The 27,284-nt window shown below is 41.7% G+C and overlaps 1 protein-coding gene across 1 annotated transcript in view; it reads right to left on the reverse strand.

Moving 5' to 3' along the window:
• The window catches only part of si:ch211-130h14.4 (uncharacterized), a 158,613-nt gene that overhangs the window by 67,997 nt on the left and 63,332 nt on the right, over nucleotides 1-27,284 (reverse strand). The window contains exon 8 of the mRNA XM_060831130.1: nucleotides 1,883-1,978. Coding sequence (XP_060687113.1) covers nucleotides 1,883-1,978 — 96 coding nt within the window. The remainder of the gene's footprint in view (nucleotides 1-1,882; nucleotides 1,979-27,284) is intronic.

Raw genomic sequence — 27,284 nt, forward strand, 5'->3', positions numbered from 1 at the left:
CGGCTGCCTAGGGATGACCCAGCTAGCAGACTGGGTGGGCCAAGACTCCTGGATCAGTTGCATGCCTCTCCCACAGTCGCCCCAGATCTATCTATCCCCACCTGCAGCCCAGGCTACTCGGTGGAGAGATAAAGCGGGATGGGGGAGCTGTAGCCATTTTAATTTCAAATATTTCAAAAGTTTTCAGGGGGCACCTCAAGATGCAGGCTGCAATCCCTTCAGTCCAAAAGGCTTCTAATATCAAGAGCCTACCCACTGTTCCTAACTGGACTATGACTATGTCCTCTGAACACTAAATAAAGACCAAAGTAAGTGCAGATGCTGGAAATCAGAAACAAAAGAACAAATTGCTGAAAAAGCTCCTTGTTCTGAGGAAGAGTCGCTGGTCCCAAAACATTATCTCTGATTTCTCTTCATAGATGCTAGCAAATCTGCTGAGCTTTTCCAGCAATCTATGCTCCTGTGGTCACTAATTGAAACATTTTGCAAAAAAACACTTTTGTGCAGGGTTGGGACTTGCATTTGATCCAGATGAGTAGACCCTGGCACCAAACAGAAAACCCTGCCTCAAATCTCTGGCCTGTTATTCCAGACCAAACAGAAGCAGTTCTGTCACTGATAAGTGGATATGTTAAGCTCCATTGATACGGTCTAGGACTGCAGATGTCCAGGTAATTTTCCATCAGTTTAACCATAAAATGCTGTTTTTGGGAGGAAAAAGAACTCACATGAAGGGGTTAAGAAAATTTAACTTTGCAAAGTATCCAATAAAAACAACCATGTACTAAAAAGTTTCCAATTTAAGAGCTGGGCCACGTTTGATTCTATTTCAAAGAGATGGACTTTGCAAAAGAGCAAATCCAATCGAAATATGATATAAATTAGCCAGGTAGCAATTGAAATAATTTGGTGTTTATGAAACAATCACATGAAACAAGTGCATATGGAAAGCACTTCTGACTATTTGATCCAGAAGAACAGGCTAGTAACTGGATGAGGAGGCCCAGGTTCAAGACCCAGCTAATCTAGAGGCGTGTGATTGCAAATCTGAACAGGTTGATTGAATATATTTGTTTTTAAGACACAAACCTGCAGAATTCTTTCATTCTGCGCCTCCTACATGCCAGTTGAACACCTGTTCTCTTAACAAGAGCATCAATGATGTCTATAACTGAAAAATAATGACAAACTCTGTCTTTCGCTGTTTCAATTCGCTCTATATTGTAATAGTATCCAAAAAAAATGCCTTCTTTGAATTTTCAACAAATGAATGCTAGCCTTGCCTGCTGTAAATCTTCACTGCATATTTATTGGGGTGCTTCTCAGCTGTCACTGCCAAAGACTATAACTGGCCAGTGAGTAATGCCTCTTGCAGTTCTGCTGACTGCCAAGTTATGCTCTGTTTACCGACTCTCCAATATAATCTTTCTTCTGTGGGCTGAGTTGACTTTGACAGTCACTTGTGAAAAAATATTTTCAAATAACTTCATCCTCCTAGAATGCCTATGTAGTTCTACACTGCCAGCAACAACCTGAAATGGTTGTTTTTCATCTTCCCACAGATTTTCTTTTGTTTGTCTATGGGTTTTGCAAATGTATTACTTCAGCTGAGAATTCAATGTGTTAATGGTCTTTATATCTTGACTGCACAGAAGAATGACTAATGCTAGATCTCCCCCCCCCATCACAATGGGCATCTATCCCCATCCTGTGAGTTTTAAAAAGCAAGGCAAGCAATTTTTCCAGCACCTACTCACTTTAGGTGACAACAATTAATTAGCTGAAGAGGAAAAGAAGTATTAATTCTAACACTGGGTGGTGTGTCTGCTGTTGAAAAACACTGCTAACTAGAGAGCATTGGGCCTGTGGGTTTGGCACCTACCTTGGGAAACATTTGCTCAGTTTCTTCCTGCACTTTCCTTTGTTTGCTCCCAAGATAATTTATGTGCTGGAACCTGGATAATCCTGGAAGCCCAGTCTGTGGGAATATGAATGAATACAAACGGTGGTGAAAATATAGATGGGAAAGAACTTTCAGCAGTAATCGCTTACCTCCTTCAAGAGCTGCTGTGTCACAAACCACAGAATTTTATACTTTTCCCTTTGAAAGTTTTGTAAACTCACGTTCGTAAAAAAGATTTAAATAATTGTTCTATAAAAGTGAAGTAAAATAACATTATCAAAAGAAAAAAATGATAAACAGATATTATTTTGATCTTCTGGAATAAGTGTAGTTTTGATAAAGATGCAAATTCTTTATTTGTGTGGTATTAGAAGGCACTGTCTGGACTTGACATATAAAAGAGGTTGTAGATTTGATTCCTGACCAGTGCTGAGTTAACTAGAACTAACTCATTTATTTAATTAGTCTCAGTGTTTTCAAACTAATATAGAGCTCTTGTGGTATAGTGGTAGTGTCCTTACCTCTAAGCCAAAGGCCTGTATTAAGTGTCACCTGCTCCAAAAGTGTGCAGTCCCATACAGTTGAATAGCAGTTGCCATTCAATGCCCAGACACCATAATATGATGAGGGTCAAGAGGCAGGAAATTTTAAAATCCTCATGCCAAGGATTCTTGGACTGTCTTGACTAATGTTTTGGGGTGAAACTTTTGCAGCCTCTGTTTTCTACATAGAAGCATTTTACAAATGTGCACTCCTGGAAGGGTAGAAGAGGAATTTACACATGTCCCTTTCATGAATGATATTATCTACTTTCCTAGACCTGTTCAACATTAAACCCTGCTGTGTTGAATTATACACCTGTAGATTTAGCAATGGGCACTGCATGGAGTTGTCTAAAAGTGAAGATAATCTTCTCATTGTTGTCTACCTCCCAAACAAATTAAATATAGAAAACACAGGTTATTGTAATTAAACTTCCACGCACGGAAAGCAAACCTATTACCAGAGTAATTTATGCAGGCATCTGGTAATTAAAGTTACTGATGAATTTGGCGTTAAGAATAAGTAACTCTTAATGGAATGCCATTTTATAATAGATTTCCAGACACACTAGTCAAGATCAGAGAATGAATTCTATAAATCTACATTGCTGAAGGGATACTCTCACGTTCTGGCTGAGTCAAATTGAAACGTGACTCATTTGCAATTTATGCAACAGGAAAGCTCACTCCTGCTCAAGACTGCATATGCATAAATTAAGCAAGTAAATAAATATGTTTGCTTCATTTCTGTACTGCTCCTTCCTCTCTTTCTACTCTCCTCCCTCAGTCTGAGTGGCCACATTGTATGACTAGCAACCTGGAACACATTTTCACACAGTCAGAAATATTTTGAAAATGGAGGGCATGTGCTAATTCCAGACTTCTTGACCTCATTTTTTCAGTTTCCACAGGGATAGGGAGCAGGGATTCGTGATGTGGCCATAACTTGAACTTCTGACTCGCTTGCTCCATTTCAGAAATAGATATACCATCATCATCCACAATTTTCATGGGCTTGGATCGGTTTTCAAAAGGTCTCATGGTTTGTGGTACCACAAAGGTGGTGCTTTATGGCCCCCCCTTGCCAACTGTGTGCCCACTCACCCCATAAGGCACTCATGCCCAATACCAGGCTACATCCTCCACCCAGTCCTAATGACATCTCATACCCAAAATTTTAACTGATGGCATTTGCAGGCATTAGATTAGATTAGATTCCCTATAATGTGGAAACAGGCCCTTCGGCTCAACAAGTCAACACCGATCCTCCGAAGAGTAACCCACACAGACCTATTTCCCTCTGACAAATGCACCTAACACTGTGGGCAATTTAGCATAGCCAATTCACCTGACCTGCACATCTTTGGACTATGGGAGGAAACCGGAGCACCTGGAGAAAACCCACACAGACACGGGGAGAGTGTACAAACTCCACACAGACAGTTGCCTGAAGCTGGAATCGAACCTGAGTCCCTGGTGCTGAGAGGCAGCAGTGCTAACCACTGAACCACCGTGCTGCCCTATGTTTACCCATGAAAGCCTACTTGAACCAGCTAATCTTAAACTTAAATTTCTTTTACAAAAATAGTTATTCATGCATTGTTTTCAAATTACTGATGAAAAGAAATTTACAAGGATATTGCCAGGACTAGCAGTCCTGAGTTATAGGGAGAAGACTGTATTCCGTGGAATGTACGAGAATGAAGGGTGACCTTATTGAGGTGCATAAAATCATGGGAGGCATAGATAGGATGAATGAATCCCCATCCCAGGGATGGGGAATTGAAAACTGGAGGGCACAGCTTTAAGATGAGAGGGGAAAGATTTAAGAAGGATATGAGGGGCAACTTCTTCTGCAGACAGCGGTGCATACATGGAATGGACTGCCTGAGAAAGTGGCCTCACCAACCACTTCCCAAACTTTTGAAGCAGGTACAACTGCAACATTTAAAAAGAATTTGGATAGGTACATGGATGGTAAGGTTTAGAGGCATATGGATCAAATGCGGGCAATTGGAAGGAGCTGAGTGGGCATGCTGTTTTGTTACTATAGAGTCCATTACATAATAGAGTGAGTGAATAGACATGGAAGTGGTAATAGGTTGGCATGGGAGAATAAATAGTCCAGAAGATGAGGGGCATGGCTTGCCACAGATGGGGCATGAGGGGCTTGTTGTTCGGTGAGGGGAATGAGGTACCATGAAGGGTAGCTGGAAATTCCCAGGGAATGTGTAGGAAGTGGTTGGTGAGGTCTAGAGAGTCTTGCTGTTTTTATTATCTTGTATGGGTCAAAGACTGGGTCAAAGTCATACAGCTCCAAAGCAGGCCTTTTTAAACAAGTCACTTCTGTACCCAGCTCTTTTTTTGGGTTGACTAGTGAAAGGATCACATATACTTGAAAAATAAACTGGAAAAGGGAAATTTGGACTGTGATGTTTCAGATAAAGACCAGTCATACACACACACATACATAAAACATACAGCCAACGTGGAATTGAATGATGTTCATTCACTTTTTACACAAGAACATCCTTTAGAGAAACTGGATTTAACACTTTTGTAAAGCTAGCTATGATTCCAATCAGCAAAGAATTTGTCCCTGATTCTCATTGACTCCAGTATTGTCAGGCTTCTAAATACCACACTCAACCAACTACAAGGACAATCACCTTCATTCCCCCTCCACGGTTCAGCTCATTTATCCATGCCCAGAGCAAGGATGTAATGAAGTCAGCAGCAGAGTAGAGCTGGTGGAACCCAAATGTCAATGAGCAGATTATTGCTCAGAAATTGTCACTTGATAGCACTGTTGATGGCACCTTCCATCACTTCACTGATTATCGAGAATAAGTTTGGATCAGAAATTGGCTAGCTGAAAAAAGACAGAGGATGGTGGTTGATGGGAAATGTTCATCCTAGAGTTCAGTTACTAGTAGCGTACCACAAGGATCTGTTTTGGGGCCACTGCTGTTTGTCATTTTTATAAATGACCTGGATGAGGGCGCAGAAGGATGAGTTAGTAAATTTGCAGATGATGCCAAGGTCAGTAAAGTTGTGGATAGTGATGAAGGATGTTGTGGGTTATGGAGGGACATAGATAAGCTGCAGAGCTGGGCTGAGAGGTGGCAAATGGAGTTTAATGTGGAAACGTGTGAGGTGATTCACTTTGGAAGGAGCAACAGGAATGCAGAGCACTTGGCTATTGGTAAGATTCTTGGTAGTGTAGATGAATAGAGAGGTCTTGGTGTTCATGTAGAAAGATCTCTGAAAGTTACCAGCCAGGTCGTTAGGGTTGTCAAGAAGTTGTGTTAGCTTTTACTAGTAGAGGGATTTAGTTTTAGAGCCATGAGGTCATGCTGCAGCTGTACAAAACTCTGGTGTGGCCACATTTGGAGTATTGCATACAGTTCTGATCACTGCATTATTGGAAGGATGTGGAAACTTTGGAAAGGGTTCAGAGAAGATTTACTGGGATGTTGCCTGATATGGAGGATAGGTCTTACGAGGAATGGCTAAGGGACTTGAGGCTGTTTTCGTTAGAGAGGAGAAGGTTGAGAGGTGACTTAATTGAGACATACAAGATAATCAGAGGGTTAGATAAGGTGGTCAGGTAGAGCCTTTGTCCTCAGATATTGATGGCTAGCACAAGGGGACATAGCTTTAAATTGAGGGGTGATAGATATAGGACAGATGTCAGAGGTATTTCTTTACTCAGAGTAGTAGGGGTGTGGAACACACTGCCTGCGACAGTGGTAGACTTGTCAACTTTAAGGGCAATTAAATGCCCTCATTCTGTGATGAAACAAAGAGAAAACAATTTTTCCAAACTCTAGAGAATGCAGACCTTGGAACTAATCAAGTATGTTTATGGTATAGTGCTTCTCATACGTGTATATTCCTCCTTAAATATGAAGATCAAAATTGCACACAGTACTCCAGGTGTGTGGTTTCACTCGAGTACTATTCAATTGTATTATTCTTGGACTGCAATTACCTTTGTAATAAAGGCCGACATTACCTTTGTTTTCTTAATTGCTTGCTGTATCTTGCTTCTCACCTTTTCTTTTCTTTATGTGAATACACCCATCAATATTTCATGCCTTATAGAAATTATTTGGCTTTTCCAGCCTTCCAAATGAATAACCTCACACATCGCCACATTATTTTCCATCTGCACCAAAGTTGCCCACTCACTTAACCTGTCTGTATTTCCTTATAGCCACTTTGCGCTTCCTCATAGCAGACATTTTCTTACCTTTCCATCATCCTTGGATACATTTCTCTCCATCTCCTGGACTAGATATTTTTAATCAACTTGTCACGACACAGTTCTGCAGCAGGTGGGACTTGAACCCAGGTCTTTTGGTCTCTCCCCTGCTCTAAGATTGTATAGATTGTAAATAGCCAAAAGCTTCTGAACTGATCCTGTGGCACTTCACTCATCACAGTGGTAATTAATCACTTATCAAACAGATAAAGTGACATTTGAAGAACTGCTCTCACTTCCAGCAAAATATATTATTGTTAAGAGGAGGGCTGAAGATTTTCGAAACTGGATTTTACCTCAATGGTGTTCCATCTCCCCTTCTCCCAACTTACAAAAATATTGTGTCCTCCCAGACCGGGAATTTCAAATCTTCAATGTCAAATTTGAGAAGGTGCTGTTCGATGAATTGTGTGGTTGATTATGTGGTCCATAGCAAGCCTGAGGTTGTTATAGCTCACACACTAAATACTTCAGTCTAGCCACAGAGAGCATGCTGTTGGAATAGGGGCAGCAAATAGCCTTACTCTAAATGGAAAAGACTCTGCAAGTTTTCATTTTGCACTACGCCAATCCATGAATTACCATATTCAAGGAATCAATTTTACTTCAAGTTAAAGACAGATGCGCAAAATGCTTATTTAAATTATTACAAATTGCAGACATTTTGAAAACATTCAGGTAAAAAAATTCTTGAAAAGGTTCCATAATCATTGCAAACAAAACTTAGTCTATTCCCCTTTAAGAGCTCCAACCCCAATCAAATCAATTAAAAATACATATTGCTGCAACATGTTGCTATGTTTGAATCTTTTGGGCATTAATACAGTTGCAACCTTCACAGCTAGTATATATAAACACCTGCTCCTTATATTCTAGTTTTCCCATATACTGTTAAAACTAGATTTGTATTCTCATGTTATCTGTACCACACAGCTGTGAGTAAACGCTGCCCATTACCTTGTACTTAGGATCTCTTTCAGCACACATTTTTGCACCCACCAGCCAAAGTGTGCCAGCACTGGAGTGAGTAGTGTTATCGGGTGTTAGCTGCACAGCTCAAAGACTCCTCTGAAAAGTATCACATCATTAGCATGCTCTTTAGAACTTTAAAATCCAGTTCTTCACACCAAACCAGATTAAATTGGAAAAGGATCAGTCGTGATTTTAGCTAGGTGAACACAACAAAATAAGGCTACAGTTTCTATCTTGTTATGAATGTAATCTGGTCTGTGGTAACAAAGATATTCCAATCTTAATATCGCTTATACTTCATGGAATGAATTGAATTCATTTGTTCCAACTGCAAAATGATAAAGATCACACATCTAAGGGAGTTGATAGTAAAATTTTCCAAGTTGAACACAGGCTAATATTAAGTGCACAGAAGTAGTGGTAACCTGGGCTCTCATATTTTCAGTGCGAATTCCAAAATGGACAGGGTGATTGGGACACGCAGAAGAGATTGTACTGATTTACTGTATCTTAACATTAGGCAAAGTAGCATAGCAATTATTTAAATGAAGATTTTAATCCTTATATTTTTTTCCACCAGTGTAAGTTGAATGAGTTCTCCAATGGCATCTCACCTGGATCCTGCCATTTTAACCAGCTGTTCTGAGCATGCACTAAGGAACTAAAGTTAGCAGGTTTCTTAATTAACGATACAGATCAATGACTCTTTGTCGAACAAACAGACCTAGGAGTGCAGGTGCCCATTTCCTTGAAAGTAGAATCACCGGTGGATAGGTCAAAAGGTGTTTGGCACGTTTGCCTTCATTGACAGTACACTGAGTATAGGACTTGGGATGTCATGTTATGGCTGTACAGGACAGTGGTGACATTATTGGACTCTGATTCTCTGGCCTGCCTTTACTGCCTGTTGAACAGTGAGAAGGTTTATACATCATAATAAGATAAAGCTATTTCGCTTCCCTTGTGGAATCTGGAGAATCACTTATTCAAAAACTCCGCAGGTACCTTGGACCAGTATGCCATCACCGTCACAGACCTTATCAGCAAGTGTGTGGAGGATTGCATACTGAAGAAGTCAATCCGGGTGTTCCCCAACAGGAAACCCTGGATGAATCAGGATATACAGAACCTTCTAAAAAGCAGGCATGAGGCCTTCAGATCAAGAAACCCACTCAAATATAAGGAATCCAAGCATGACCTTCGCCATTAAGACAGCCATGGACCAATACCAATCCAAACCAGAGACCCAGACAGACACCCGGTGATTATGGCAAGGATTGAATGACCCCACAGGTTCCAAAAAAGAGACAGTGCAAAATAGCAGACGATGACACATCCCTCCCAGATCGTCTCAGCCCTTCTATGCTTGCTTTTTTGAGAATGCTTTGAGCAGAAGTAACACTTATTCCGACAAGTCCTGATGAACCTATCCCAACAGTCATTGCATCAGAGGTCAGATCAGTTTTCCTTTGTGTGAATCCAAAGAATGCCATGGGAGCAAACAGAATACCAGGCCGTGCACTCAGAGCATGCGCAGATCAACTAGCAGAGGTCTTCGCAGACATCTTCCCTGCAGAGGCCACTGTCCCTGCCTGTTTCAAGACGGCCAACATCATCCCTGTGCCTAAGAAGGCTCATGCAGCATGTCTCAATGACTACGTCCAGTGGCCCTAACTGCAGTGGTCATGAAATGCTTTGAAAGGCTGGTCATGGCATTAACTCCAGTTTCCCCACCACTCTTGACCCACTCCAATTTGCCTATCAGACCAACAGATCCACATCAGATGCCATATCACTTGCCCTTCGCTCCTCCCTAGAACACCTTGACACCAAGAACAGCTACGTAAGAATCCTACTCATTGATTACAGTTCAGCCTTTAACACTATTATTTCCTCAAGACCGATTACTAAATTTAGTGATCTTGGATAACCCCCACTCTCTGCAACTGGATCCTCAGTTTCCTGACCCACAGGCCACAGTCAGTGAAGATTGGGAACAATATTTCATCCTCACTAACACTCAACACTGAAATCCCCCAGGGGTGCATATTTAGCCTCCCACTGTACTCACTGTATACCCATGACTATGTCACTAAATACCAGACTAATGCCATTTACAAGTTCACTGATGACATTACCAAAACTCAGATGGCAATGAAACAGACTACAGACAGGATGTGGAAGACCTGGGAAAATGGTGCACTGAAAACAATCTAGCTCTTAATGCCAGCAAAACCAAGGAACTCATTATTGACTTTCAGCAGAATGTTACTCATGCCCCCCCACACATTAACAGCACAGAGGTGGAACGAGTGGAGAGTGTCAAGCTCCTGGGAGCAGTCATCCAGCACAAGCTTTCTTGGACCCTTCATGTGGACACACTCATTACAAAGGCCTAACAATTTCTCTTCTTCCTCAGGCATGTGGCGAATACCCTTGTCAACTTTTACTGGTGTGCCATCGAGAGCATTCTATCTGGATGTATCATTACCTGGAATGGCAACTGTACCATTCAAGACTGGAGAGGGTGACAGAGAATGGTGAACTCGGCCCGGACGTTCATAAAGGCCAATCTCCCATCTATAAAATCCACCTACCAGGCCCGCTGTCAAGGAAAGGCCACCAGCATTGTCAAAGATCCATCCCACCCTGGCAATGTTTTTCTACAATTTCTACCATCGGGGAGAAGGTGCAGAAGCCTGAACACACACACCAACCGGTTTCAAAACAGTTTCTACACTACTGTTGTTGGAATACTAAATGGACTCACAAACTCTTAACACTCACCTGTACCTGTGTTTTTGTTTTTGCCGCTATTTACCTATTATTTACTTATCTATGCTATTTAATATGTGATCTGCCTGTATTGCTCACAAGACAAAGCTTTTCACTGTGCCTCGGTTCACATGACAATAAATTCAATTCATGTGTGTAGATAAAGTTTGGACTTCAGCAAGGCATTTGGCAAGGTTCTGCATGGTAGAGTGGCTAATAAGATTAGACCACCTGAGATCTAGGGGAGCTAGCCAATTGAAACAAAATTGGCATGAAAGTAGAAGACAGAAGGTGATGGTGGAAGGTTGTTTTTTTTGGACCGGAGGCTGAGACCAGTGGAGTGTCATAAGGATCAGTGCTGACACCACCAATTTTCATCATTCATATAAATGATTTCGATGTGAACTTAGGAGGTATGGTTTGCAGATAATACTAAAATTGGTGGTGTAGTGGACAGTGAAGAAGATTATCTAACAGCACAATGGGTCATTGATCAGATGGGCCAATGGGCTGAGGACAGGCAGATGGAGATTAAGTTAGATAAATATAAGGTGTTGCTTTTTGGTAGAGCAAACCAGGGCAGGATTTATACACTTAATAGTAGGGCCCTGGGAAGTTTGCCGAACAAAGAGACCTGGGGTGCAGGTGCACAGTTCTCTGAAAGTGGAGTCATAGGTAGATAGTCATAGGTGAAGGCAGGGTTTGGCATGCTTGCCTTTATTGGTCAGTGCATTGAGTATAGAAGTTGGGATATCATGTTGTGGCTGTAAAGAACATTGGTAAGGCCAATTTTGAAATACTGCATTCAATTCTGGTCGCCTTTCTGCAGGAAGCAAGTTGTTAAACTTATGTGCAGAAAAGCTTTACAAGGATGTTACTGGGACTGGAGGTTTTCAGCCAGAGGGAAAGGCAGAATAAGTTGAATAAGAGTTGGAGACTGAGGAGTGATCTTATTGAAGTTTATAAAATAGAATGAATAACCAATGTCTTTTTCCTAGGGTAGGGCTGTCCAAAACTAGAGGGCATAGGTTTAAGGTGAGAGGGGAAAGATTTAAAAAAGACCTGAGTAAGAACCTTTACATGCAGGAGATGGTGCGTGTATTGAACGAGCTGCCAGAGGAAGTGGTGGAGGCTGGTACAATTACATTTAAAAGGCATCTGGGTGGGTAGATGAATAGGAAGGGATATGGTTCAAATGCTGGCAAATGGGACTAGATCAGATTCAGTTGCCTGGTCGGTGAAGATGAGTTGGACTGAAAAGTCTGTTCACATGCTGAATGGCTCTACAAGGTCGGGTCTCCGTATTGTGAGGCCAAGTCTGGAAGCTAATGAATAATAATATGGCCCCAACATTTGTGGGCAAGTGTGGAATGACATAAACCAAAATTGATCTGAAGCATATAGGTTTGGCATAGTTATGAACAATAGTTCCTCATCATATCTTAGAAGGGCAACTCCTGGAAGGCAGCTGGCTAACAGGCTGACAAATGAACAGGGATAGGCCAACATTGGGAGCACTAGAAGATGGGGCTGAGGGAGCAGGAAGAGATCTAAGTTGCCAACAAGAGGAATGAGAGGAAAGCTTAAAGTCAGGAGAGCTGGAGAGAACAAAGGACCTCGGAACCGAAGCAGGCCATTTGGCTTTGTGAGCATGCTCCACCAATCAATAACATAATGGCTTACCTGGTCTCAACTCCATTCTCTTGTCTGGCAACCTATAACCCTCAACTCAAAATTTGACTCTGCTTTGAGAAAATCCACTGACCGAGCCTTCACCATTATCTTCATGGTCACTTTGAATAACCTTCTGAGAGAAAAAACTTCACCTTTTTATGTTAAACTATGTCCCCTAGTTCTGGTCTCTCCCACAGGAGGAAACAGGAAGACCTATTAATAATCCTTTTAGGATCTCATATGTTTCAATAACATCATCTCTAATTCTTTGAAATTCCAATGGATATAGGTTCAACGTTTCTTCATAAGATTAGATTAGATTAGATTAGATTAGATTAGACTTACAGTGTGGAAACAGGCCCTTCGGCCCAACAAGTCCACACCGACCCGCCGAAGCGAAACCCACCCATACCCCTACATTTACCCCTTACCTAACACTACGGGCAATTTAGCATGGCCAATTCACCTGACCCGCACAAGATGAGCCTTTACTTCAGGAATGAATTGAATGAATCTTCTCTCAACTGCTAAGGTGGTTATAATTATTTTTTCAAATAAAGAAACTAAAGCTGTACATAATACTCTTGATATAATCTCACAAAAGCCACGTACTGCTACAATACAACTAAATTTCCTGCTTTATATTCAATCAACGTTTAATAAGTCTTCCAAATCATTAACCTCTCACCATCGAGTCCTGCAATCCCTCTCCAATTAAGTAGTATACTGCTTTTCCACTCTTCTTGCCACAAGGATAAGTTCATATTTTGCCATATTATACTCCATCTTTCAATTGTTTGTCCACTCAACATATCTATAATCTTTTGCAGACATTCTACCTTCTCTTGACGGAGTTGGTTAACTCAAATAGCTGGATGGATGGTATGCCATGCAGAGTAACTCCAATTGCATGGATTTAATTTCAACACCTGCATTCTTGACCTTACCTTAGAAGGGACCTCAGGGACAACCTTTTCATGTGTCTGGTGGTGCGTTTACAGAATGAGCTGCCAGAGGAAGTGGTGAAAGCTAGTACAATTACAACATTTAAAAGGCATCTGGATGGGTATTATAGATATGAAGGATTTAGAGGGATATGGGCCAAGTGCCGGCAGGTGGAATAGATTAGGTTAGGATGTCTGGTCGGCATGGATGAGTTGGACCGAAGGGTCTGCTTCCATGCTGTATATCTCGATGACTAAGTGCTGTCATATACTTTATCTCATTAAATAAAGTCAAAAGTAAAGTAATTAAGTAAAGCATCAAATAAAGGATTCTAAATCTTGTTCTTTGTCCTAGATAAAGTCATCTGTCAGGATTGACATCTAATGACATCTTTAGTTAACAGAGCTACTCCATCATCGTTTCCTAGCTAATTACCATTTCAAAACATCAAATATCCAAAGACTTTTAGGCCCCAGCCTTGGTGAACCAGCAGCCATTCTCTGTACTGGTTATCAGGTTATGCATATTTATCTCACTCTGTGCTCACAATTCTTCCCGTTTACAAATGCTCACATACCGAGCCTTTAACTTTGTCTTTATACTATTTTTGCAATCTCTGGCCTTATCTACTAGAGCATTCTTAAGTTTGTATTCTTTTCTGTCTTCCTGTCACACTTGAGTTATCATTACCCAAATCACTATCCTGCTCTATGAACTCACGAGATTCCTTCCACACACCATTTAGTGCAAAGCTTTCTACTGCCCTAATTAAATGAATCACATACTCTGTATCACAGAGTCCCTACAGTGTGGAAGCAGACTACTTAGTCCATTCAGTGCACACCGATCATCTGAATAGCATCCCTCCCAGACCCATCCCATTACCCTACCTCTGTAACCCCACATTTACCATGGCTAACCCTCCTAGCCTGCATATCCCTGGACACTATGGACATTTTAGCATGGCCAATCCACCTAAATCTGGTCCCAACACTGTACAGTTAAAGGCTGCTGCAGCAGGACAGCTCCAATTTCTCTCAGTACATGTGACAGTGCCACCTATTTATCTCACAGCAGTCTCTGAGCCACACTTCATTCCTCTAATCTCATTTGGTCATACACCATTTCACTAAGGGTATAACTCAGAGACTGAGGTTTTACTTTTCTAATTCAGCCTCCAGCTGCTCATAATCTCTAAGCAGAACTTGAATCCTGCTCCTGTCCATGTCGTTGATATCCACCTGGACCATTGCAACTGGCTTCTCTCCCTCCCACTGTAACTTCCTCTCCAACCTAGAGCAAGTGTCCCAAATTCTGGCACCAGGCAGCCTTCTGAATTCATACACTTAGCTGGAAATACATTTGTCAATGACTTTGTTCTATACTGTCTCTTATTATCACAATATTCCTATTTACTCCCCATCATTAGAATGTTACCGTGGTCAGTTATCTCATCCAAGTTGCGAGCTCTGCTCGCATCTGCACACGTTCCCAAAATCTCAAAATTGTTAGAAAATTGCAAGGGCTGATGCACCTTCACTTCTTGGTCCTCTTACCTCTCTCCCCCACAGTCACACCCTCCTGTCTCTGATCAAACTGGATGACCCAATCTAAGAGATGTGACTGTCTCTTGAAACAAAATCTCATGGTAACTTTCCTCCCTTTTCACTCTCCTTGATGCATGTCATTGTCAGTGGATTGATCTCCAGCTCTTTGAGATACAGTTCCTTGAATTGCAGACACATATGGTGCTGGGTCCATTGCTTTTCATCATTTATATAAATGATCTGGATGTGAACATAGGAGGTATAGTTAGTAAGTTTGCAAATGACACCAAAATTGGAGGGGTAGTGGACAGCGAAAGAGGTTACCTCATATTACAATGGGATCTTGATCAGATGGGCCATGGGGCTGAGGAGTGGCAGATGGAGTTTAATTTAGATAAATGCAAAGTGCTGCATTTTGGGAAAGCAAAGCAGGTGGTGGTGTTCCCGTGTACCTCCTGCTCATGTCCTTTCAGATGAAAGCGGTTGTGGATTTGGAAAAAGTTGTCTGAGGATCTTTGGTGAATTTCTGTAGTGTATCTTTTTTAGATTGGATTAGATAACCTAGAGTCTGGAAACAGGCCCTTCTGCCCAACAAGTCCACACCGACCCTCCGAAGAGTAACCTACCCAAGCTCTTTCCCTATATTTACCTTGAACACCATGAAGAATTTAGCATAATCAATTCACCTGATCTTTGGATTGTGGAAGGAAACTGGACCATCTGGAGGAAACTCACGCAGGCACAGGGAGAATGTGCAAACTCCACACAGATAGTTGCCCATGGCAGGAATCAAACCCAAATCCCTGGCACTGTGAGGCAGTAGTGATAACCACCGAGCCACTGTGCCTCCCTGTAGATGATACATACTGCTATGGAGTCTCAGGGCTGGAGGAAGTGGATACTTGTAAATGTGATAGCAGTCAAGCGGGCTGTTTTTTCCTGGATAGTATCAAGCTTCTTGAGTATTGTTGGAGATGTACCTATCCTTGCCTGTGGGGAATATTCCATCACACTCCTGACAGGCTTTGGGGAGTCAGGTGGTGAGTTACTCACTGCAGTATACCTAGCCTTTGGCCTACTCTTGTAGACACTCTGTTCAAGTGGTCGGTGTAGTTGAATTTCTGATCAATAATCCCCAGAATATTAATAGTGGGGAATTCAGTGATGGTAACACCATTGAATTTCAAGGGGCAATTTTTACAACATCTCATATCTCATTTTCTGGCATTTGTGTGATGCAAATGTTACTTGTCACTTGTCAGCTCAAACTTAGTTATTGTCCAGATCTTCAGTATCTGAGGAGTCACGAATGGTAAACATTATGTAATCATCAGCAAACATCCCCACTTCTGTCCTTATGACGGAAGGTAATTAGTGAAGCAGCTGAAGATGGTTGGCCCTAGGACACTACTCCGAGGAATTCCTGCAGAGATGTCCTGGTGCTGAGATGGCTGACCTCCAACAACAACAACGACCATCTTCTTATGTGCCAGCTGTGACTCCAGCCAGCAGAGAGTTTGGTCCCTCCAATACCCATTGATTTCAGGTTTGCTACGGCTCCTTTATGTCACAATTGATCGAATGCAGCCTTGATCTCAAGGGCTGAGACTCTCATATCACCTTTAGAGTACTGCTTTCTACTGATCATGTTGTTCCATTTAGGTGAGATTGACTGTTTTCTGCTGTTCCGGTGTTCAACACTCTGTTGAGAATGCTTAGTAACATACCTAACTACAGTCCATTCCACAGTGCTCACAGCAATTCTGGTGCTTTGTACTCATTGCTTTTTCTGACTATCAGCAAGTGCCTCAAAGAGGGCATCACATCTGAACTCGAGCCTTCGTCCAACATCCCCACACTCAAAACACACCCATATCCATACAAAACATATCCACATCCACATTGAACACATATGTACATACACAAACACACACATAAAACACATACACTCAGATATGCACAAAACACACAATGTGGGGGGGAGGGAAGTCTTGGTGGAGGAGAAAGACATCAGAATTATCAGAACAATTGGAGACAGACAAACTGACAGAATGTAATCGAACTTGTACAGGGTGCAGGATACTGAGGAAGTGTAATCAAAAAAGCTTTAGGCCTCTTTTGCCTCATACTGAATATTTGTTTATTGCCTATTTTTGTGACCCTTAATATCTGAAACTAACAGAAACTGTTTATTTTCAGGCATCAAAAGAGAACAAGCGTGAAATGAAACTGTCAAGCAGGATAGTTTTGTGGTAAGGTGAACTGATGCTGCTGAAAAGACACTGGTTTGAGGAATGATAGCTGTAATCATGGCTGGATCAGACCCAAGAATGAAATCACTTTTGAAATCCACAAGGCAGGAGTTGGAGTCGATACAGTGGTTGAAGAAGTGAGTTTTAGTAGATGCCTGAGAAGGGAAATAAATAGCAATGAAAATGACAAAGAGATAAATATAAATTTAATTGGAGAGAGGTGCAGAATTAGCCAAGGTGAACATTCCTAGAAGAGAAGTGGCAAATAACTGGACACCAGTCCAAAGGTAAAATACTCTTCTGAATCGCTGGAAATTGGAAATGAAAACAGAACATGCCTGGCAGAAACTGTGGAGAAAGAAACAGGGTTGATGTTTCAGGCCTTTCATCAGAGCTAGGAATAAACAACTCCTCAGTAGGTGAATTATGGGATAGTGAGGAAAGAACAAAACAGAAGGTCTGTAATAGGGCTGAATACAGGAGACAAATGACAAACCATTGATGGAGCAGAGCCACACAGACTAGAAATGGGACATATACTTTTTGTTGGGATTCACTAGTTAACAATTAGTAGCTGAAACCCGAACAATTTTAGCTTTAGTGCTGCACAAAACCTTACAATTAGCCGTGCTTTTTTTCTGTTTTCCTTCCTCCATTAAGCTAGGAGAATTTGCCAGGCAAAACTGAAATACACCAAGCAGACATGTTTGCCATTCAAGTGGTGAAAATTCACACAAATAAAATACTTGTCAGCACAAGTCACTGTTACTCTTCTTACCCTCTTCCTAATTTCAACTAGACAGGTACCTACTGGAGTTACATACCCTCACTAACATAATACCCAGCCCTACAAAACTGAGTTAGATACTTATTGACAAGTAGCAACTCCAACTTCATGGTTCAGAATACAGAGTTGGAGGACACGTTGAACATGGAATTTCCTGGTAACTAAAGCTATTCTTCCTTTATAAAATTGCAAGCTATGTTGCTTAGTGTGAATGGTATCGTACAGCAGTATTGCTGAGGTGTGGGATTCTAAATTGGCATAGACAGTAAAGAAACACTCCAACATTTCATTGTAAATAGTATACACAATCTGCCTTTAATACAACAGAAAACATCAACATTCTTTATTTAGAATGTTCACCAGTGGCGACAAATCAATGACTCCCTACACTAAGGGACAGCAATAATTGATTAAAACGTAATCGATTTTGTTTATAAAAAGGTATGGTGGCAACTTAAGTAAGAGCACAACCAAAGTTGAATGATTCGAGCATTTGGAGCAAAAGGATTTTGTTCCTTTTATTGGGAACGACTGCTGAACAAAGTCAATCCAACAACTTCTACATCAAAGATTTAAACACTGGACTGCATCCAATTGGCAAACTCTGCCACAGGTGACATTATTTATAACTTCCATGTTCTTTGCTTATGATTTGAAAACTTTCACATAAATGTGCAATGGGGAATAAAGGAGGAGGCAGGGTAACTGATTCAACCCGTGAGGGAGGGGGCTGCAGCTAACACTGATTGTAGGGCTTTTAAAAAGGGGAAGAATGTTGATCTCAGGTCTATGCAATGTATAGCAGACAGGCTGCCTATTCTCGTCATCCTACAGAACACACCCTGTGTGTTGCTCCTCTCTGATCAACTCTGACAGCTGTTAGCTTTTCATATGGAGGAAGACAAGCTTTAGGGATGTCACACCCCCCCCCCCCCCCCCCCCACCTGCAGGGCTTTCTCTTCCATGTTACGGGCTGTCCTGTCCTGTAATGACAGAATAGTAGGGGAAGTTAGTGAAATAGGTGCTGCTGCATATGGAAGCAAGGTGGAGAGGTATATTGAAGGATGAGGAATCAGTACAGGGGCAAATCAGGGTTGGTGGTCTGGGAGGACAGTGAGAGGTAACAGAGTAAATAGTGGAACATGAGCCTTTGTGAGAGGTAGGTGCAGGAGTAGAGACAAAGTGAAGGTGAAGTGACAGAGAGAAAAAGTGTGTCACTGTTACTTTGGTAGAGCAGAGGAGGTCATTAACTTGCTCTCTGTATTGCTGGGCATTTCATCTCACCTTGGAGATGGCACTGATTCAGGCTGGCAGCATTGGAAGTGCCGCCTTCTTTGGTGGTTCTCTGGCTAGAGGATGCCTCTCCCTTGGTTCACCCTGCCCGTCAGGACCTCCGGGCAACACTCCCGCTAATTTTGTTTTCAGTTGTATGGTCCTCTGAAGTCTGTGCACCTTCCAGGACCAGAAATCAATGCTGAAGGGGATTGGCACGCTGATCACTGTGCAGGGGTTCCCAGAATGGCTGCTCACACACATAGGTGCACAGTGTAGAGGGAACACTGCCTCCAGGTCCCTGTCGGAGAGTCACGGTGTCATCTTCCTCTACTCTGACATGTTGAGATTCAGTCTTTGAGTAAGGAGGGCAGCTTTGGAATGCCAGTGCTCATCCAGGTTGAGAACAGACTTATTAAAATGGCACGGATGCAAGGGATGCCAGTCTTTTGGAAGACATCCACTAAGTGGTGAGTTATTTGTGAGAATGGCATGTGCCTAGAAGTGTCATAGTAGGTAATTAATGAAGTGAGTGTGGTAAGATAACTTGCTACGTGATATGGTAAAAAAACTCTTTCGAAAAACTCAATGGAACTCAGATTTAGTAAATCATTCCAGAGGATATCATGTAAAATGTATTTAGCATTTATTATTATCACAAGATCATATAAAGTAGAAACAGTCCATTGAGTCTGCTCCACTGTTTAATGAGATCATAGCTGATTTGATAATCCTCCATTCCACTTTCCTGCCTTTCCTCATAAGCCTTGTTTCTCTTACTGATTAAAGTTGTCTATCTTAGCCTTGAGTGAACTTAATGAACAGCTTTAACAATTCTTAGTGGTAAAGAATTCCACACATTCACAACCCTTTAGAGAAGCAATCCTCCTCAAAGTTATCTTAAATGGGCATGTCCTTATTCTAAGATTATGCCTCTGATCCTAGACTCTCCCCTAAAGGGAAATGAACTGTCAGTATCTACTCTGCAAAGTCACCCTAGAATCTTACATGTTTCAATATAGTCACCTCTCACTCTTCAAAACTCCAATTGGTACATGTCCAACCTACCAAACCACTTCTGATGGGGCTGTATTATCATATTGCCTTATGTAAAATTGTAATAATGCGATAGCCTCTCTCTAATTGTGTTCAGTACAATTAAAGTTTCCACAAACTTTTTAAAAACATTGTCTTTGTAGCAGACCTTATCTACAAAACATATCACGACATCCAGATTGAATTATTCACCAGTGGGGGCTTGGTCTGACTGTGTTTAACAGGGTTCAAAACTAGAACATGTTACTTTAGACACAAGAATACTAACAGGCTTTGGGCTGGCACTCAGAACTCAGAAGCTGTGGGTACTCTCTGGAACCTTCTCAGGTGTACAGCAGTGAAAAAAATGTTGCCTATTTTCTTCTGTTTTTGCTTCTCCGAGGTGTGATTTCCAGCAAAATACTGGGAGCTGGGTTTTGGTGCACTTCCTCCCACAGTACCCCGAGCTCACAGTTCCACCAGACAATCTGACTATGAAGAGAACCCACCACTTAAAGCCAGCACACTGGAGTTAATATGATTTCTAAGTAGTGGGCAATAAAACTAAAAGACCAGTGCTGTGATCCCTCATGCAGCCTTAGATCTTCCAGAGCAAGGAGTCGACCTCAACTGAATGTTGCAGACTGGTCCATTCCAAGGTTCAGAACCGTGTGCTGAGGAATGTACTAAAGCTTGATTCAGGTGCTCAAAGGTGCAGTGGGGAAAGACCACCACCTAAGGTCTCTCTACCAAAGTTAAATGGGGGTCTGTTCAAATATTGTACCCTCCCGTTGCCTCAAGCATGTAAATATAGTCCTGTACAAGTAAGAAATGCCTTTGGTTTTGTATGTTGGATAGAGTCAAACGCCAATGTTGGTTTGTATGCTACTGTACAGAATCAAACTGCTTCATTGACTATGCATGTACATAAAGATATTCTTATGAATAAAGTTTCTTTTACAAAATTTTTTTAAAAATCCCTAATACAGCCTTACTGGATGCTAAAATATGGACTGTATCAGATGCAGCATGCACTCAGTTCCTGTACTGATTTCGAGAAGAATCAATGGAGGAAACAAGTCTGCCAGCAAGTCAGGGGAGAGAAACACAAAAGTACCAACATATGTGTCAGAAAGATTTACCCAACATCAAATATTAGGATATAATCTGAAGGGATTATTCAGGGTTGAAGTGTTGCCTAAATTATGAAATGTGCTTCATGCATTGTAACTGTGTCTTCCCATGATACTGTTTGAAATAGTGTAGGAACATGTTTGGCAATGCCCTAGTTCAGCACTTAGCCTTCTTGAATTGACTCTTATTGTACTGCCAAATGGTTAGTTCCATTTACCTGATCCACAGTGGCATGTTGGCTCAGTGGTTAGCACTGCTACCTCACAGTGCCAGGGACCTGGGTTTGATACCAGCTTTGGACGCTCCAGTTTCCTCCCACAGTGCAAAGATGTGCAGGTTTTGTGAATTGGCCGCGCTAAATTGTCCCGTAAAGTCTAGAATGTGCAGATTAGTTTGGTTAGCCATGGTAAATATGGGGATAGGGTGGGATGCTCTTCAGAGGGTCAGTGCAGACTTGATGGGCTCAATGACTTCTTTCCACACTGTAGGGATTCTATGATTCTACAGCTGCCTGTGTGCTAAGTGTGCACAGTGTCAGTGATGAAGTAATTGACATCTATTCTGCCATTTGCAGTAGCTTTAACTGGCAATCAGTTCCTTTGCATTGTGCAATAAAAGATGCCCAAATCTTTTTAATCCAAAGCTGAATGAAATAAAGAGAGCCCAGGTTACATTTGTTAATAAAAATAGTTAGTTTGAGTTAGTACATCTAATACTGCCTTTTAAAAGATACCACTATCAGGATCTGTTTCATCAGCTTTTTGAGTGTAATGCATAAGTTTCTCTTTTGCATTTCCTCTTTTAAACAGAAATGTTCTCATTACTGTTTTACCATGCTTCTGTGAACAATTGCTCTTGCTCAAGTCAGACCGATGATAACAAGGAATGAGTTAAGATCTATTTGTCCTGGAGCAGACAGAGTAAACAGTGGCCCATGTGGCTTACCTTAGGCAGGAGGTAGGATGAAAGACCTGCCTGGCCTCCTCACGGTTTGGTGACATTCCCAGTAATCCTCACAGCATTTGGAAGCAATTACAAAAGTCAGCTGAATGTACTCATAAGCGGTTTAATGGTCAAATTGTGTAGGACCAAACTTCTAAAGAATGCGGTGGATCACAGAGCTTTAAAATAGGATGTATACATGGATTTCCCAAAAATATTGATTGATACAATATCAGTAAGGATAGTCTCTACTTGCAACAACTGTGATGGAAATTATTCAAAATGAGTGAAATCTGAAAATGTATTTTACATGTACATTCACAACAAAAAACACACTGCCTAATGTGCGAAATTTAAATCTATTACTGCTGTGCTGCTTCATGAAATATTTTTAAAATAAATATTTATCTAATCCACAAAGATATAGGGGATTGGATTAAATCACCATTGAAAATTGCCAAGGAGGCTGTCACAATCACCCTGAATATAATGCAGGTAGCAAGACAACACTTAATATTGCTTTGAGTCAGCCTCATATCTGGCATTTATCTGTTTCACCTCAGGCCCTCACATACTTCACACTGCTCCATCTTCACACACATAGCTCACATTTGTACAAATTTCTGGCAATTAAATGCCACAGATGCAAAATATTCACTAACACACTCCTTTCTCTTTCATGCAGAATTTCTCTTTCAAGTAGAATAAGGTGATGCCTGACCAAGTACAGTAGGAGATGGGCAGAAGGAGTTAGACCCGCCTTGCTGTCCTCTCTGATGGAGAAGATGTTGACGATAATTGGGATGGCAACTGCCGAGGCTGCAGTGTCCTCATAATTAACCTGGATTCTTGCATCCCACTGCCTCCTCATCAGAAATCTTTACTTACTCACAAGATGCAAATGAGGTAGGCATGCACCTTCTATTTTATCCCCCTTCCTCTAAATAAGACGCAACCTGACCATGTAGTGAACGAACACCGAGAAGAGAGTGATAGAGGCAGAGAGTCATAGGGATGTACAGCATGGAAACAGACCCTTCAGTCCAACTCGTCCACACAGACCAGTTATCCTAACCTAATCTAGTCTCATTTGTCAGCACTCGCCCATATCCCTCTAAATTCTTCCTATTAATATGCCCATCCAGATGCCTTTTAAATGCTGCAATTGTACCAGCCTCCACTACTTCCTCTGGCATGACCCTCTATACAAAAATGTTTAGGTCCCTATTATACCTTTCCCCTCTCACCCTAAACCTATGCCCTCTAGTTCTGGACTCACCCACTCCAGGGAAAAGACTTTCTCTATTTATCCTAAAATTGCCCCTCATGATTTTACAAACCTTTATAAGGTCACCCTCGAAGAACAAAGGACCATCATTGTTGCCTCACAGAGCCAGGGACCCAGGTTCAATTCCAACCTTGGGCGAATGTCTGTATGGAATTTACACATTCTCCCAGTGTCTGCATGGGTTTCCTCCAGATACCCCAGTTTCCTCCCACAGTCCAAACTTTTGCAGGTAAGGTGAATTGACCATGCTAAATTGCCCATAGTGTTAGGTGCATTAGTCAGAGGGAAATGCGTCTGGGTGAGTTACTCTTTGGATGGTCAGTATGGACTTGTTGAGTCGAAGGGCCTGTTTCCAAACTGTTGAGAATCTAATTTAATCTAAACAAAAGTCCCCATTTGATGATGAGGCATTTAACGTTGTTTTGATTTAAAGTTGGTCTGTTAATAATGCCTATATTCTCATGTAGATTTTAAAGATATTTTCTCTTGATCTTAAGTAGGGCTGCATGACTAGATTGGTGTCAGCTGGAAGCAGCCTGCTATTCTCAAACCTACCTTCATGCTGCTGACACTCTGACCTGCAGCCTCTGTCACTCCCTGACTCACCCTCTTGCAGAACTTCCCACTCCCCAGAATTCCCACTTGATGCTTCCCTCTCCTGAACCTGCATCCCTTTCTAAGTCCCAATCCACAGCCAGATCAGATCAGAAGCTGGAGCTCCAGCATAGTGAAAATGGGGATCCTGGCAGTGGAGAAGTGCTGTCAAAATCGACATTTTTCCTTCTAGATTGCTGCTTACCTCTCCTAAGCCTTTGGTGTGAGTGATGGCTCTGGAGATGAGTGGCAGGAGGAGTAGCATTGAAGCTGTGCCAGTGTGTTCATTCACCCTGAGGATTCAGGAGAAGGAGCCTATGAGAGAGAGAGCCAGGAGCAAGAGGTTCAGTGAGTGGAGGGTCGGCGAGAGGGGAATTCCAGGAACAGTAGCAGCTGCAAGTCAGAGTGTTGGGAACAAGTACAGGTAAATGGGTTAGGGAACAGGAGATGAGAGTACACAAACCACAGGGTCTGTGGGTGGAAGGGTTCACAATGACTAGGACAGTCAAAGAACACCACTTGTTCATCTACCAGTGAAGGGATTTAGCAATGTCAACAATTTCAACTTACACGGTAAAATTTTAACATTTCTTTTCTGATTTAGAAGATCCTACAGACCCAAATTATGCTTTTATGTTGATTTTAATGGGATAATCTGATTCACTTAAAGTTGATTTTCTGGAAAGCAATTGCAACTTTAACTGAAGACTTACTGTATTGGAAGCACGCTCTGTATGTGTGCTAGATTATATACTATGTGGTTGGCAGATAGCCCTGGTCATCCAGTACCTACCCTTTGGCATGCCAAACTGATTCAAAACTACTGCAGACTGAAGTCATCATAACTGCCAGGGTATTGATTAGATCTTGATTTAATTTATTACTGTCACGTGTACAGTGAAAAGTATTGTTTCCGTGTGATCCAGACCAATCATACCTCATATAAGTATGTAAGTAGAACAGAATACAGAATATGCTGTTACAGCTACAGAAAAGGTGCAGCAAAAGGTCAACTCTAATATATCAGAGGTCCATTCATAAGTCTGATATTGGCCATTGACCTGTATGATTTACTGCCTAAGGTCATGCACTGGAGTGGAATCTCTTTCTATTCTGCTCTGGGCAGAGTTGATGTGACACTCACTTGGTGGTGTGAAGTAGTCAATGGCACACTGCCCAATGAGGAAGTCTACAAGCTTCGTAAATCCCAATGCTTGCTCTACATGCTGAGATCAGGCATGAGAGAATGATATATAGTTACACCATAGTTAGTACTCTTTGAAGAGAAGTCCTCAGTGATCTCCTTTAACTAATAATGATATTGTGAAATGTTGAAAGTATTTCCAGTTTCATCCCTGACATTCAGTGACATTATCAACACTGAATACCCCAGCATGACTTTGGACCAGAAACTGAACTGGATGAACTTGGAGCACGTGGCTAGAAAAGCAGGTCAGAGGCTGGAAATTCTACCTTGTGTAAATCACCTCCAACTTCTCCAAAAGCCTTTCTACCATCTACAAAGGCACAAGTAAAGAGTCTGAATGAACACTTAACACTTACCTGGATAAGTGTAGTGCCAACAACACTCAAAAACTCAGCACCATTAAGAACAAAGCAGTCATCTTGATAGACAGGCCTTCTTCAGAATTCATTCAGTCTTCTTTTAGTGCACCATGGCAGCAGTATGTGCCATCTATAAATATTTACTGCAGCACTCAGCACTTTCTGAGCCTCCAGCCTACCACCTAGAAAAACATGAGCAGTAGCTGCATATGAAAAACATCAACTCCTTTAAGTTCCTGTCCAACTATCACCCCCACCCGACTTAGAAGTATATCATTGCTCCTTCACTATTGCTGGGTCAAAATCCTGACATTTCCTTTCTAATAGCACTTAGAAAGGACTGCAACAATTCAAAGAAGCAGCTTATCACCACCTCCTCAATGGCAATTGACATTGGAGATGGCAATGATGTCAACATGGTAGGAATGACTGTAAAGAAAAAGAGGAGCTATACACTATGATCATGTTCACAACCAGTGGTATTGTGCCTTTGCCAACTCAGCATCCATGGCTGCAGCAAGCAATAGGTCCCACTGAGGAAGTCCTTGCTGAACAGCTAGCATCTCAGTGTTCCATTCGGAGGTTCAGGGAACATCTGGGGGGGAGGGGATGCGGCAGAGATAAAGAGATATTCAGGGAACATCTGGGGAAGAGAGAGAGAGAGAGAAAACGTTCTACTAACAATCCATTACTACCACCCCAACTGTTCATCCTTCATTACACCTCTCTCATCCAGGAGCATGGGGACTGTTCATTCTCCAAGGCCTGTTCATTTTCCATTGGAAACATCTGCTTGTTGACACCCATCAGCAAGAACACCTTCAGAAAGAACCACTAAAGAAAGAACTAAACAGTTGGAGAATCATAGCGACAGCCTGAAAAAATCAATCTGAACTGATGACAAATAATTGATAACTCCTTTCAGGTTGGAGGACCTTTATACTGATGAACTTTCGCTGAGCTATATGAGGTAAAGCAGAGTGTTAGTGGCAGCTCTGAGCTCCAAAGTAACGGTGCTGACATCAAATCAAGTTCCCCTGTGTACATGCTATGCCACCTGTACCAATATAACATTTAGTGTGACTCACTGCTTGAGTGAGTGTGCAAGCTGCAGCAAGTGATTTTAGATCCCTAAGGGCATTGTGCCCAACATGTCTAATTCCCTGCCTTTAGTTTAATAACGCATTCAGGAATTTTTAAGCCTTAGACCATTCCTTTCTCCTTAAATATATCCATTCTGCAAGATTATCTGCCATGTTTACTCATGCAGTAACAGTGATGTACTTCAAAAAATACTTTGTGGGTGTGAGGTCTTTAGGATATGCTAAAAATCAAATGAAGTATTTCCGTTCCCCTCCTAAAGGCATCAGATAGGTGGAGACAAATGTCTTCCTGCAGTCCAATATCACATTAGAACCTAGACCGGTCAGCCATATCAAGCTTTTTCACTACAGAATACATGATAATTGAACCTAATCCTTTTCTCACTGTCACTCAGATACAAACCAATTCACCATGTTTGCCAGCATTCTGGCTCCCCTTAATGCCACCCTGCTTGAAACATAATGTGAGATACATCAGGATTTAATGCAGAATCTTTCTGATCTGTGTGGTTAAATTTCACACGAACCAGCATGTTGATCAAAAAAGTCATCAGGAGAAAATCTTTCTTTGCTTTACTTCTCTACATCATTGATAAGATACATATGCTGAATATAAACATACATTTCTGAGTTTAGGGACGTCTTTAATCATAGAATCCCTAGTGGTGAAGCAGGCCATTCGGCCC

The sequence above is a fragment of the Hemiscyllium ocellatum genome, chromosome 10, assembly GCF_020745735.1.
Source record: "Hemiscyllium ocellatum isolate sHemOce1 chromosome 10, sHemOce1.pat.X.cur, whole genome shotgun sequence".
Classification (NCBI taxonomy): Eukaryota; Metazoa; Chordata; class Chondrichthyes; order Orectolobiformes; family Hemiscylliidae; genus Hemiscyllium; species Hemiscyllium ocellatum.